General features: G+C 33.6%; 1 protein-coding gene across 2 annotated transcripts; it reads right to left on the bottom strand.

The window, feature by feature from the left end:
• Positions 1 to 4155: 4155 nt before the first annotated feature.
• On the bottom strand, positions 4156 to 12505 carry slc34a2a (solute carrier family 34 member 2a). Of its 2 annotated transcripts, XM_026204151.1 has the most exons (13): positions 12059 to 12505; positions 10830 to 10893; positions 10606 to 10716; positions 10272 to 10400; positions 8306 to 8449; positions 7589 to 7700; positions 7262 to 7457; positions 6893 to 6988; positions 6675 to 6762; positions 6408 to 6575; positions 6134 to 6250; positions 5340 to 5464; positions 4156 to 5249 (listed from the first exon to the last, which is right to left on the bottom strand). In XM_026204151.1, exons 2-13 carry the CDS (start codon positions 10888 to 10890, stop codon positions 4695 to 4697), a joined length of 1902 nt encoding a protein of 633 aa, XP_026059936.1. In that variant the 5' UTR covers positions 10891 to 10893; positions 12059 to 12505; the 3' UTR covers positions 4156 to 4694. The 2 variants fall into 2 exon arrangements, with proteins under 2 accessions (XP_026059936.1, XP_026059935.1); XM_026204150.1 differs by having other exon boundaries at positions 6408 to 6762.
• Positions 12506 to 15060: the final 2555 nt, after the last annotated feature.

The following is a 15060-nucleotide window of genomic DNA, read 5'->3' as shown; positions in this document are numbered from 1 at the left end:
TTTTTTTTCATTTTCATTTTCATTGTGTTTTTCTTCTTTTGTAATGGCATATTTTTGATATTTTCTGAAAAAGTTATGTTCAGTTTTTATAAAGTTTCGTTCATTTTTATTGAAGCAAATGTAATTCCATACCCTCGCTCCGCACCACACTGCAACAGACGAGGGGGAGGGGCAGTGTGAGAAATAATGCAGAATCACAGGCGTGGGAAAGTTCTGAAGTCACGCGAGAACTCACGGTCGCTTGTGATGGGAGCTTATGAGAGCGGGCCCCTTGTTATCGCGAGAGTACGTTGCGGACGGATGCCAGCCAAACGCGTGTGAAAGTTCTCACGATGGTAAGAGACCGCACCTTTACAGCGCGGGCCGTGAGAAAAAGATTTCTTGAAGGAAGGAAGCGCGGGTACTAGGACACATACACCAGGAAATAGGGATCTGACGTGAAGCAGTAAAAAAGTATGTTGTTATTAAAAGTCTTTAAAAGTTAAGAGTATAAATGTTTACCTTTCAATTCCATACATTCCAGTTGTTTGAAATTATAAACCTACACATTATATGTGGTCTAATTAATGCCTATCTGCGACAACAATTAAACTGCTTTCACATCACCAGATGGCAGTATTATTTCACTATTAAACTGCTGTTGTTTCACACTGACTGGAGAAAAAACTAAAATAAAATAAAAAAGTATTTTCGCTCAAAAATTGCTATATTGCGCACATACTTACAAAGAAACTTTATTTACTTAAACGTTACTTTTAAGTAGAAAGTTTAATAATAGAATAACAGTATTTCTTGTAAAGCGTTGGTTTCTCCAATAATCTGTGAAAATTATTTTACAGCTAAAACAATGTTAAGTGTATGACTGAGGTAACATACAGTAGCCTCGACTTTACTGTACTCAACACTGATGGCGTCATTTTCCAAATCCTTCATCACTTGAATTAAGATTATAATAGTTTAATTGTAAAGCAAAGATGCCACAAAATAACACTTACTTTGAGATCATTCTAGGGTTTAATACAGATTTAAAACAATAACAAGAAATAGTTTAGTAGCTATGATACTGTTTTTGAAATCAAATCTTTGCATAGGAAAGGAAACAACATTTAACAATGTCTTGAAAAAAAAAACAGCTGATCTTAAAAAATAAAGCATATGCATGAATCCAAAATAGTAAATAAAACAGTTATGGATAAGCATGTCCCGTAAACTCCTAAAACATTGTTGTCTCATATTTTAGAGCAGTCACTGCAATTTATGAAATAAATCAATACAATCTGTATGAGTGTGTGTGAAAAAAAAACAATCAGATGTAACCCCCTTTGTAATTGTTAACAGTTTCATAAGTAACTAATTTAATTACACATTTATATCAGTAACAGTAACTAATTACAATTACATTTATTTTGTAATTACATTATGTAAATTATGTCCCCAACACTTCATAAGTAGCCTACCATCAAAAGTACCAGGTTCTTTATTGGAAAAGACTAGAATATGACAGATCTTTTAATATTACACAACAATGTTATTTTAGTATAACTGGCATACTGTACTATACTAATATTTGTAATACATTTTAAAATTTTCCATTTTCTTTGGTAATTTAGTTGAGTGTGCAGAGGGGCATTATAACTACATATGGCTTTTAGTAATAATTAGTAATGCTTATTTCAGTTTAAGTTATTTTAGAACATCAAGATAAATTAGATAAAAATTTAGAAATGTTTCCTTTGCAACTACATGAAAAAAAGCTGAAGTTATCATCAAGCTATTATTGATAACACACACAGTGCCCTAATATTGGCACCTCTTTCATTTACAAATATATTTTACATGGTGAAACTAATTGATCTGTTCAAATTCAAACATGTCTATTTAGGATTAACCCAGTTTTTAGCAATAAATAGCCATGTTTTCTAATCAGAAGGTTGCCATATGATCTACACAAGAAGCAAGTCATGATCATCATCCCATTAAACAGGGATTTGAAGCCAGGTTGGCCTGCAAGAAGAGTACAGTAGGATAATATGCTACTTACGTAATTGTGTGTTTTGCCCTCAATTAAATCAACAGCAATAAGGACATGAGTTCATGAAGTGTTTGAGAACATTTTAATTACTTCATTTTTAATTACTTAACATCAGGAACACGATGTCTCAGATCATTTGACATTAGGATTGCTTATTGTATTATCTTATTAGATGTGATTGCAACATATTTTAGATCTGAAGAATCGTAGTTATTTCACTACATGAGTATTTTTAGTTGTTTGTAACATGCTGGTTTACGTCATAAAGTTGATTCTAGCTACTGTAACTGTTATCGATGTTGGACTCAGCAGGACTTCTAAAGCCTTGAGGAATAACAAGCTTTCTTTTTTTATTTTGATCTTATCATGATGTCACTGACTCAGCATTCCCAAGGTAGGAGTATGAGCAAACAAGCAGCAACAAGAAATGCTGAGATGGAAATTTTGTATATCACTAATTGTCATTAAAAGCTTGTACCTGAAATTTGGTCTCAAGTTATCTATATATATTTATATATAATGTCTGCTTTATTACTTATAAACTGCCAATAGTAATATGCATGCTAATAAGCAAATTGTTATTAGTAAGAATTGGTCCCTATACTAAAATGCACTAAATAATTAAAGCAAGATTAAAAAATTGTTGCACCACAGTCACTCAAAAGTGTTGAGTTAGCTCCAATAACTTCTATTTAGACTCATATTTAATCATTAGCAATCTTTTATTATTCAGGAAAGCACAACTGACACAGCAGTGTTCATTTAGTACTTAGTAATCTCTATAAATATTGCTGATAGACACCATAGGATAACATGTTCAACCATAAAGATATGGCCGAAGAGGGCAAAGCTGTTCCCCCTCATCTTCATCCTGCTCTGAGTCTGCTTTATTCCAGTTATTATCAATTAATTGATAACTTTAACAACCTCCTTCGCCCTCTGCCATTTCATTGCTTGCTGAAGAAGGCCCTTAAAATAGAGGCATGTCATAAACAGGTTGATAGAAGATGAAACAGATATTGAGACAAAGCTCGAGTTAATTGCCTCAAACCTGCCCACTGGCCATAAAAATTATAATACATCATGAGTTTGTCTGATAACATGCAAGAACATGGGATATGTGACCCATAATCATGCCCTAAGTAGAAGAATCATTAACTATAATAGAGGAAGAGATATAATTGAGGGGAATGTTACATTGCACAAATCAGTAAAAGTGACAAGGATTCTGGGACTTGCGAAATTAAAAAACGATGATTTGCAGTTCACTGTGTTTACATTGAATCAGTAAATGCTCATGCAGATATAAAGATAAATATAAGATATAAACTTGTTATGGTGATAACATGGTAAGAAGTTTTCAGAAAAGACTATTTCTCATTCATAATTCATTTGATTTATAATATTCCACATATTCATCATTTTGTAGTCAATACAAGATGAGAACTTACATTTTATAAAGCAATTTGAATTAAAACCCTAGGAGGGATGATTACAGTTAGGTCACTTTAGTTTTGGACTACACTATTAATAATAGCATTCACACATAAAATACAAATGGCAAAAAAAATCTGATTTATATTTAAATGTTTTATTTGTTTAAAGTATATTTGTATATTTGTTTTAGTATGTATTTGCAGTATTTTCCTGGCTACCAGTATTTCACAGTAATTTTTACTGTAGTGTTTCTATATATAGTATTTAGTAATAAAGTATTTATTATCACAATTAAATATACTGTGGCTTCAACAGGAGCAAGAGAAAATATCCATGTTGTGTATACTGTAAAACCTTGTGTGGATTACTGTATATCAACGGCTTCTAGTGATCTACTTTCACAGTCATTTTTACATTAGTATTAGTATATAGTATATTAGTATATTCATCACAATTACATTTTGTAATATACCGTGATTTCAAAGTGAAAATGAACAGAAAATGACAGAGATTTAGAGATTTTCCTGCAGAATAACCAATGTCAACTTTAACAATATTAATTCCTCATTGTTTAAACAACATTATATTATTTCTGTACTATACAGTAAAAATTTCTACAATATTATCATCAGACTTCAAAGTCAATCTTTATTTCTCAATGTAACAGTGCAACTGGTTGTGTTTTTTTTACCCTGTTAAAATTCTGAAAGCATCAGGCAATTTATTGCAAGAAATAACTGTTTAATATTGTAAAATCATCGCAATATTTTACAGCATATAAAGGCCCGTGTTAAATAAAGCTTACATAAATAAAATGGAAACAGTAAAACAGAGGATAATGTGCAGATCAGAGCTGAAATCAGATTTAAAACATTTTATGTTAGACTTTGTGTATTAGCTTGCATTTATTTCCACATAGAGGTATTAAAAATAAAAGTATTTTTCACATTGATGCAAATAAAAGAACAATCATAAAATCTCATAATATGTAACATAAGATTGCATATTTAACAATAACATTGAAAATATCCTGTACAAAATAGCATCTCTGTATAAAAATTTCAATATACAAAGCAAAATAAATGTAAGTCTTTTAAAAATAATAATAATAATTATATATTTGTTTCCTCTTGCTCTAAAGTCCACTGATAACCTGTCAACTCCAGGTGTTAAACCAGTTTGAGTTGGATATGTCCGGTAATAACCTATAATTCTCCGTTTATCTCTAAAAAGAGGTTGCCTTCAGGATTTCACAACTGTCTGATGTTTTCTTGGCCTCCTTGATCTCAGCGTTCTTTGTCGGATTGTCAAACATTTCAATTACATTATCTTTATTTTCTTGTGTTCCTGTCTCTTTGACTTCTTCCGTGACATTGCAGCACTTGCAGCAACAGCAGCAGCGAGCAGCCATTATGGTAACTACTCTATCCCATGGTTCCAGAGAGTGAGCCCATTGAGGAAGAAAGTCCCAAGAACGAAGAACAGAAGGAAGCCACTGGGGTTTGTGCTTCTGTAGAAGGTTAACAATGATAACCAAGATCAGAATGGCCACTATGGGAACAAGAACTCCCACAAGTACCTGCCAGCCCGCCAAAGACAGGCCAAAGACCACTAGAGGGAAAATGAAGAAGCAGACGATGATGTACAAGCCCGAAAACCAACGGTATTGAGCTGTTAGTAGACCAAGAGCCTTTGCCATTCGAATGGGAAGACGTGTGAAAGGGATTGGGTACCACAGCACAATCCCAGAGAGGTTGAAGAAGAGATGAACCAAGGCGATCTAATGGAGAGAAGAGTTACGCCATTAGGACATCTGGGTGTGTGAGTGTGATTATGAACACATTTGAATATATTTGCATGCCATGCAAACCTGTAATGAATTTCCAAGCTTTTCTGCTGGACTAGCCATGGCAGCTAATATTGCAGTAGTAGTTGTTCCAATATTGGATCCAAGGGAAAGAGGATATGCCCTCTCAAGTTTTATAACACCAATACCTGAGACCAAAAATAAAACTAGCTTTGTTAGTTTGTAGGTGCATTGTTGAATAGTTAAATACACCCAAATGTTCTTAGGTGAAAATTTTCCACTAATATATTTCTATTAATATATTTTACATTAATATACAAAACATGTACCGGTATGAAATATGAAGCTGTTCTGCACTTGTTGGCACATCCATGAGTATACAGTAGATAATTAGCTAGGGTTATTAACTAAAATTAAAATTATTAAAAAAAATTTTACTTTGAAATATGAACTTTAAGTACTAAATTCATTAAAATTAAAATAGTTTAAACTTAAACTATAATTTAAAAAAATCTTAAAAGTTAAAATAAATTTGACAATTTTTAATGTATGTGAATTGGACTAGAAATCAACACATTGGTTTCACTTTATTGTAAGGTGTCCTTCAGGTGGATAATACATTTAAGTACAATGTAATATTAATTAACTACATGTACATACTATATGGGTAGGGTTAGGATTAGGGTTTGGTTTAGGGCTACTTGCTATGTAATTACGCATAACTGGTTGTAATTCTATTACGTATGTGTAGTATGTGTAACAAGGACACCTTAAAATAAAGTGTTACCGATAATTCCAAACATAAAAACAGGAGGGTGAGTAAATAATGCCAAACTTTGACAAATGGTTGCACTGACCAACAAGAGGAGTTATAGCCGAGGTAAAGACAGAACTGCTCTGGACAATAAATGTCATTCCTGCTCCAACCACAATCGCAATGTATCCAGTCAGCCATGCAAATGGAAATGGAAAATCTGTGCATACAAAAAACAAACAAAGATATATTTATATATTTGTTTCTACCAGCCAACACAAAATATAGTGTAGTCAAATTGAAATACCAGCTTTACTAATTTTGCTTATTTTAACAGGAGATAGCTTCTGGTTCTAAAATATCTCAAGGATGCTGACCAGTGTTCATTATCTTGTTGATGACAACAGCAACCTGGCCCTTGAGCATCGAGTTGAGCAATTTCACAATTAAAATGAGGCAAGTGCACAGGATGAGCAGAGAACAAGCCAGTAGAATCAGACCCACCGCCAGGTCAGAAAGGTTTGTGCTCACAAAGATGTGATTGCCTAGAATAGAGAGAGAGACCACAGCTTGTTTAGTCTCTATTAGCATAATTATTGTTGGATTATCAGTATCTATGAAACCGGGTGTCGTTTTAAACTCACATTTTTTGATGTTAATAACTTCTGTAACATTCTTCAATTCCCAACAAGGGAAGTTGCTGCAGTTTGACATTGTCACATTCTGGACAGTCTAGAAAAAAAAAAAAAATGTTTTTGTCAGTTGTCAGAAATATCAGAAAATCACAGTAGTTTGGCAGATGTTTGCAAAATATAATGTGTTTTTTTTTCCGCTTCCATCTGAAATCCGTTAGTGTAATTACCGTGTTTGAGAATGTCTGGCACCAGACCTTGATGAGAGATTTGTTTTTGGCTTCAGGGTCTCCAAGTGCAATGCCGCTTATCACAGACTCATCCAGCTTTTAAAAAAATATGTTTAAAGTATTAATTATTCATATTTATACTTCTAACATAGTTTGTAATTTTAAGTATTTGTAAGTTTAGTCATTTTTAGATTACTAATCTATCTTGCTCTTTGCATTCCTTGTAACTTTGTACTTTATAGAAGGGCAATATAAGTGTTTGTGTGGGGTAATTCACTCTTTCTGTCCTGTTGTTAATGTACACTTCTTTCAACTTACCGACAGAACACACACACACACACACACACACACACACATGCTCATACATACCTCAATGATAGATTCGGTGAGTGGGTCAGTGATAACATTCAGAAGGGCTGGTGCATTTTCTCCACTCTGGATATTAAATGATTTGACTATGAGATCTGTGAGCTTCACCAGGTAACCTGTGGCTACTTCCAGTGGCAAAAGCACCAGGACAGAAAGCCAGTTAAAGAAATCATGCACGGTGGCTCCCGCAAATGCCCTGGACAAAGAGTCATATCTCAATTAAATCTCAATTTTAGTAAATTTCTCTCTGAAGCAAGAAATCTGTTCCTGGTTCAAGTAATGTTCTGTTCGTACATTAGGAAGTTAATATTAAAGCCTTATCCTTACCTGCGGAACTTGTTCCTGTCGCCAACTTGTGTCATGGCTACAAAAGTATTTGTCACTGACGTGCCGATGTTAGTCCCCATAATAATAGGAACAGCAGTTGAGACCTCCAGCACTGTTGAGGAGTATACATTTATTAAAAGTGGAATTTACTACATCAAGATTTGATTTGATTATGATTTTGTACCAAATATTGACATCAAGTCTGCGATCCAGTTTTAATAAAATCTTGTCCATCAGTTCTATTCAAATATTTTGCTACAAAAATAGGCTTCAGAACCAAATGTAACAGAAAGGGCAATTTGTGTCAGGTGGAGTTTTACAGCTGACAATCTGAAGTCAGTTATGAAATACTGATAACAATTTATCAACCAATTCTCACTATTAACTAGCATACCCATTATAAACATATTGGATGTTTATTAGTACTCATAAAGCACATATACAACGTGACCATATTCTACATGCCTAATCCCAATACTTAAGCCTAACAACTACCTTTGTTACTATTAATAAGCTGCAAATTAGTTTATTGAGGCAAATGTCATAGTAAATGAATTGTTAAAAGTGAGAATTTGACCTTATAAAATAAAGTGTTACCAAAATACTCTTTTCATTTTTAGATTGATGCATTAATTCATTCATGTTAACATTTCTAATAAATGTTAATGTCGCCAGGACTGATATCTTGTCATAATTCTGGAGTTTGTTTGTACTCACAACCAGAGGAGACCATGCTGACCACAATAGATGAGGAAGTACTGGAGCTCTGGACTAGGAGCGTTACCAGCATCCCGATAACCAGGCCTGCCAAAGGGTTCGATAGCACTGAATTCTCCTGGAAAATGTCCCCTGCTGCTTTACCTGAAAAATAAATAAATAATTCGTTTTTGTTATGCATTACGAATAACAATGAGAATGCACAGAATTCACAGGTTTCGACGTTAACCTGATGCCATAGGAGAACATTTCATATTTTATTGTGAATATTGGGGACTTTTTTAAAAAGCCACCTGTCTGTTCATTTAAAAGGATAATTCACCTAAAAATGAAAATTCTGTCTTTGATTACTGACCATAATGTTGTTCCAAACCTGTATGATTTTCTGTCTTCTGTGAAACATATATATATATATACACACACACACACACACACATACACTCCACAAAATTATAAACGCAACACTTTTGTTTTTGGCCCCTTTTTCATGAGCTAAACTCAAAGATGAGGCATATCATGATGATGATTAGACAGAATGATAATTGCACAGGTGTGTCTTAGGCTGGCTAAAATAAAAGGCCACTCTAAAATGTGCAGTTTTACTCTATTGGGGGGGTCCGGGGGGGGGGGGGGGGGGGGGTCCGAAAACCAGTCAGTATCTTGTGTGACCACCATTTGACTCATGCACTCAGGTACAGATCCTTGCAACATGGGGCCATGCATTATCATGCTCCAACATGAGGTGATGGTCGTGGATGAATGGCACAACAATGGGCCTAAGATCTCGTCACAGTATCTCTGTGCATTCAAAATGCCATCAATTAAATGCACCTGTGTTCATTGTCCATAACATATGCCTGCCCATACCATAATCCCACTGGCACCATGTGCCACTCGATCCACAAAACTGACATTAGCAAACCGCTCACCCACATAACGCCATAAACGCTGTCTGCCATCTGCCCTGTACAGTGAAAACTGGGATTCATCCATGAAGAGAACGCCTCTCCAAAGTGTCAGACAGCATTGAATGTGAGCATTTGCCCACCCTAGTCATTACAATGACGAACTTCAGTCAGGCTGAGACCCCGATGAGGACGACGAGCATGCAGATGAGCTTCCATGAGAAGGTTTCTGACAGTTTGTGCAGAAATTCTTTGGTTATGCAAACCAATTGTTGCAGCAGCTGTCCGGGAGGCTGGTCTCAGATGATCTTGGAGGTGAAGATGCTGGATGTGGAGGTGCTGGGCTGGTGTGGTTACACGTGGTCTGCAGTTGTGAGGCTGGTTGGATGTACTGCCAAATTCTCTGAAATACCTTTGGAGACAGCTTATGGTAGATAAATAAACATTCAGTTCAATGACAGCTCTGGTGGACAGTCCTGCAGTCAGCATGCCAATTGCACTCTCTCTCAATGTCTTGTGACATCTGTGGCATTGTGCTGTGTGATAAAACTGCACATTTTAGAGTTTATTATTATTATTATTATTATTATTGTGGCTAGCCTAAGACACACCTGTGCAATAATCATGCTGTCTAATCATCATCTTGATATGCCACACCGGATTGATTATCACGGCAAAGGAGAAGTGCTCACTAACACAGATTTAGACAGATTTGTGAACAACATTTGAGAGAAATAGGCCTTCTGTGTACATAGAAGTTACATGAGTTCAGCTCATGAAAAATGGGGGCAAAAACAAAAGTGTTGTGTTTTTAATTTTGTTCAGTATATACACTTCTTGTCCATACAGTGGAAGTCAATGTTTGGATACAAACACATCTTCTTTACTGTTCCACAGAAGTAATTCATACAGATCTGGAACACACAAGGCTGTGTAAATGATGACAGAATGTTCATTTCTGAGTGGACTATTCTTTTAATGCACCAAGAAACTAATGCATTCTTTCAATCACTGAAAACTGTACTTTAGTGTGTTATTTAAGTGTTTATTTCAAAATATACCTCCAACAAGCTGGAAAGCTGAGCTGAGGATGTCCAGTGAGCAAACAAACATGTAGAGAAAACCAAGCAGCAGAATCAGCTTTGCTGCTATAGTTAAAACTCTCAAGATCTTCCCTTTAGTGTCCAGATCTAAACAATTAACATACAGAAAGAGAGAAAATTGTGAAGTAGTTAATTATTTATTTAATCTTGTATAGTCTTGAAAAAAAAATAGAAAGAATTGATCATTTAGAGGCCTTAAACATTGTGTATCATATATGATATAGTATAGGGTTTAAAGAGTTAGTTAGTTCTGGTAAGGTCCACCAGGCTTACAAACAAACATTTAGCATACCTGCCCATTTAACTCCTGTGTCCTGCAATTCAGGCATGTCCCAGGGATCATCCTCAATTAGAGCCGCTGTGGAGACAGCAGGGGCCATGGAGAGAGACTTCCTCCTGGGAACTAAGTGAAGACATAAAAGAAAAGAGGCGAACTTCACTAAAACTGGCTAAATTTTGAATTTGATACACAATTTATACAAATACAATTTATACTCAAATATTCACTGTGCCTACCATCAAGTGTTTCTGTTGGCTTCCCCTCAGATTCATCTTCGTGCTTTGGTCGTGGTGCCATTGTCTGCAAAATATAAATATCAGTTATATTACTGTTTTATTAATCCATTTTCAGTTTTGTCGGACTGAGATTGTTATGATTTGTGACATCTTCTCTACTCTACAAATGTAATAGTAATGCTAAAGCCTGTCAGTGATACTACAGTCAGGTTCTATAAAGATAAAGTGATACTACTAATTTCTGTTATGAAATAATTTTATTGGTGTGGAAAAAATAACAAGATATGATACAAAAGATAAATATGTACCATTCATTAAGACATTAAGTATTTCAATAATTCAGAATTCAGACTGTTATCTGAATTTTTTATAATTTATAAGAATTAGGAATTCAATACTTTAACAAATCTGAATTTCAAAATTCAAGATTTAAATATTGTGTTTTGGATTCTAGTTTTTTTGTAAGTAAATGCACAGAATGCAAAGAGCATCACAATAATCGCTTCCTCAGTTGATTTAACTCACATGGTTTTGTATTGATCTCTGTTCTGTGCTAAATAATTTCCACACTGGCTTCAGCGCTGACAATGAACAGAATATGATTGACATTGTGGATTATCTTAGTTATTTGCTATATAAACAAAAATCAAGTGAAGCTTATATGAGCTTTTAAAGAACAGTAAAACAGTTTGCTTAAAAAATTGAGAAGCATTTGTTATTTTCCTAGAAAGAATGACATGACGATGATGATGATGATGATGCTATTGCACAACAGGTTATTTTAGGATACATTTTTTAAGTCTGTTAACATAATCAATAATGAGATCTGTATGCTATAATGTAATGACAATTATAAAGATGATTTGAAATACTATACTATTTTCATGCTTAGTATAAAATGTATAGTCATGTGATGTATTGTACAATGCATTTAACTGCACTTGTAATCTTCACTATTTTAAAGTTTGCTTGTTATGTGTGTGTGTGTGTGTGTATATATATATGAATTACGAATAAATGATATACTTCTGGTATATATATATATATATATATATATATATATATATATATATATATATATATATATATATATATATATATATATATATATATATATATATATATATATCAATATTAAGATTATATTAGATTGTATTTTAACTAATTAATTTAATATTTCAACCTTTTTAAACATCATTTGAATATGTTCTAAAGGCATTTTCACCCACCTGAGATTTAGTTTGGTTGCCTGTGTTGGCTTCTCAAATGCTGTCCAAACTCTTCTGAACACCTTCTGCCACGTGTGTTTTGCTGAGCCCACCTGCCTTTGTGGTCAATACGTGCCTTCTCTATGGTCTGAAGCGTGTTCCCTCTCTAGGTTTTTACTTTCAGACCTCAAATAAAAAAAATCTAAAACTTGAACAGAAGCACTTTTCTTGAAGGAGAACAGTCAGTAAAACATACATGTCCAGGTGATGTGTCTCAGATTCTGCTGTTGTTCATAATGGCTCAGTTCAACTTCTGCTCAGTCAGACACATTTATAGCCCTCCAGCAGATCATTTAGGATTCCCCTGTCCAAGGTTTACCACGTCAGTGATAACACTCGGAAAAGGGAGTGTGTCTGTGTGTGCCCATTCATGTGCATGGTTCAAAGTGTCCGAGTGTGGCATCAGATAATGACTGTGTAAAGGTATCTGTTTTTTTTAAACTATGTGGAAGAACTAATGTGCAACTGTGTGCTGTGATGTGCCATGATGTGCCATGATGTGCCCTGCGTCACGTTTTATTATGTATTTATTACGCTTACATAAAAAAAAATTTAACAAAAGCTGTCACTGGGGCAAAAGAACTTTCAAAAGTATTGTTTAGGTATACTTTAAAAAAACTTGACTTTGATTTGTATATTAACTTAACATACTAAAGTTACTAGTAAAACTGAAATAGAATTATTAAAATTATAGATATGAATCAAAATTACAAAAGCACAGAACAGAATTAATTAAACTTGAATTAAAATGAATATCAAAATATCAAAATAAAATAGAATTTAAAAATTAGTGCTGGCCAATGATTAATTGTGCTTAATCGCATCCAAGTTTTTTGTTTGTACGCATGTAACACATGTAAATGTGTTAATTATGAATATATAAAAACAAACATACAGTATATATTTATATACAGAAAATATCTGCATGTATATATTTATGTTCGTGTAATGTATATTATTTACAGTGGTGGCCAAAATTAATAGGACACTAGTATTTTCAGCAGCTAAAAAAAATTGTTTTAATTCAGTTCTTTCTATCCTGTCTGTAGGAAATATCAGTTTACATTTCCAAACAATTAATTTTGCCATTAATTGTAATAATCCAGTTTTTAAATAAATAAATGTAATGATTAAATGTAATAAATGTAATGATTCCCTCTTTAAGATACACCATTATTTAAAACTCTGGCATTTATTTCAATAGCATAATGTCCTCTGTAGAGGACAAAAATGAACTGATGGTTCTCAGGAGAGAATGTGTGAGGACATATGTATGTGTGTGTGTCTGTGTGTGTGAACCCTGAATCTAGGGCACTGATCAATACATGAACATTCCCGTTGCCCTGCATCTGCACTGGATCACATGACAATCAGTTTCTGAATGAATTAAATCATTATTATAACGGTAGGGGAAACATCTATCCATAAATAAAAAATAAATAAATACAAAAATGCTTGTGGATGCGAGGATGCTGGAGCTGGAGCCTATTCTAGTATCTTGGGTGGATGGACAGTCCATTACAGGGAAATTGGGAAAACTGTCTCCCCTAACACATTTATATATTAAATGTCATATTACGAGATATAATATAGAATATAACAAATAGTTGTTAATGGAACTTGTAATGCAGATGTATTTCTCAGTTTTATCCCCACATCAAAACTCTGTATGAAAGGAAAGTTGACTGCAGAGTTAAACTGCAGTGCTCTCTGCTGGAATAAAAGCACGGGTTACATTAGGATCAAGCCATTTTGTCTTTTGTATTTTTATTTTATTTTATTTTTTTATTTAAGCTAATAAACCATAATGAACAGTAACTTATTTGTGAGAATTCTAAAATTTCTGTGTGAAAGTTTCTTACAGATTTGTGTATTAGACTCTTAATTCAAAGCCCACATTCCTTTATGACAATTAATTATAAAAACAAAGATAGACAGATAGAGAAATATCAGAAATTTTGCATAGTTTATTTCTTTTATGTACCAGTACTTTACTGTATCCACAGAACACGGTGAACTAAAACAACTTTTATAAACCATTACGATTGTAAACCATTTAAATTAAAACAGATTAATCTTACAAAGAAAGTATAGACTAATAAAAAAATTATATCAATGTAAATGTAATTTTTCCAATATTGTTTGTTATCCTGATAATGTAGTCAGTCTACATAGTACTCATACATTGATTTTAAAAAGTTACGAATATAATGAAGATTATTGGATTATACGTTTTAAAAGAAAACAGTTTTTCTGTTCTTGATAATGTCACATTTTTACATTTGTTTCTTGCCAGTTCTTTGTATTTAATTGTGAAATTTACTAGCAGTTACTGCACCAGTTTTCCAGTCTACATACAAACAGACGGACCCTGTGACCTTAAAAGAGACAGAAGAGATACAGTTCTGATCGATCACTACACTGAATAAATGATTTGTCCAGTTTAGACTAATGGAGCCACCAACTGTTTTCAGTCCAGTTATCTTCACTTCTATAACCACCAGTTTTAAATCCACTGATGATGAGACAGAATAGAGTACATCAACTTGAAGTGACATATTTCACTATAATCAATTATCTATGACTGAACTGTGAAAACATCAAGTGCTTTTTAAGTGCACTAAGGTTAATCATTTTAACTGTTATGAGCAACTTTTCTGTCAGGGTATTTATGTTATTGTTTTTGGAGATCAGCAGTCACAGTTACTTAAACCATATCATTTATCATTAGTGATCTAATAATCTATAATCTCATATGCAAAATTAAGTCAGTGGTGCCATTTTCTATATATTCAGCACTGGAAAAACAATGCTTAGCCAGCCTTAAGTCTAGAACCAAAGACCAGACCAAGGCATATTGATGCTCAACTATGATTTGCATTATGGAGCACAAGGTGTCAAAGAAAAGAAAAGAAAAAAAAAGATGTAAAAGAAAAACATATAATATGGCAGAAAAATATAAT

This window comes from Carassius auratus, chromosome 26 (assembly GCF_003368295.1).
Source record: "Carassius auratus strain Wakin chromosome 26, ASM336829v1, whole genome shotgun sequence".
Lineage (NCBI taxonomy): Eukaryota > Metazoa > Chordata > Actinopteri > Cypriniformes > Cyprinidae > Carassius > Carassius auratus.
Note: the sequence above shows the minus strand (reverse complement) of the source record. Positions and strands in the feature narration are given on the sequence as shown.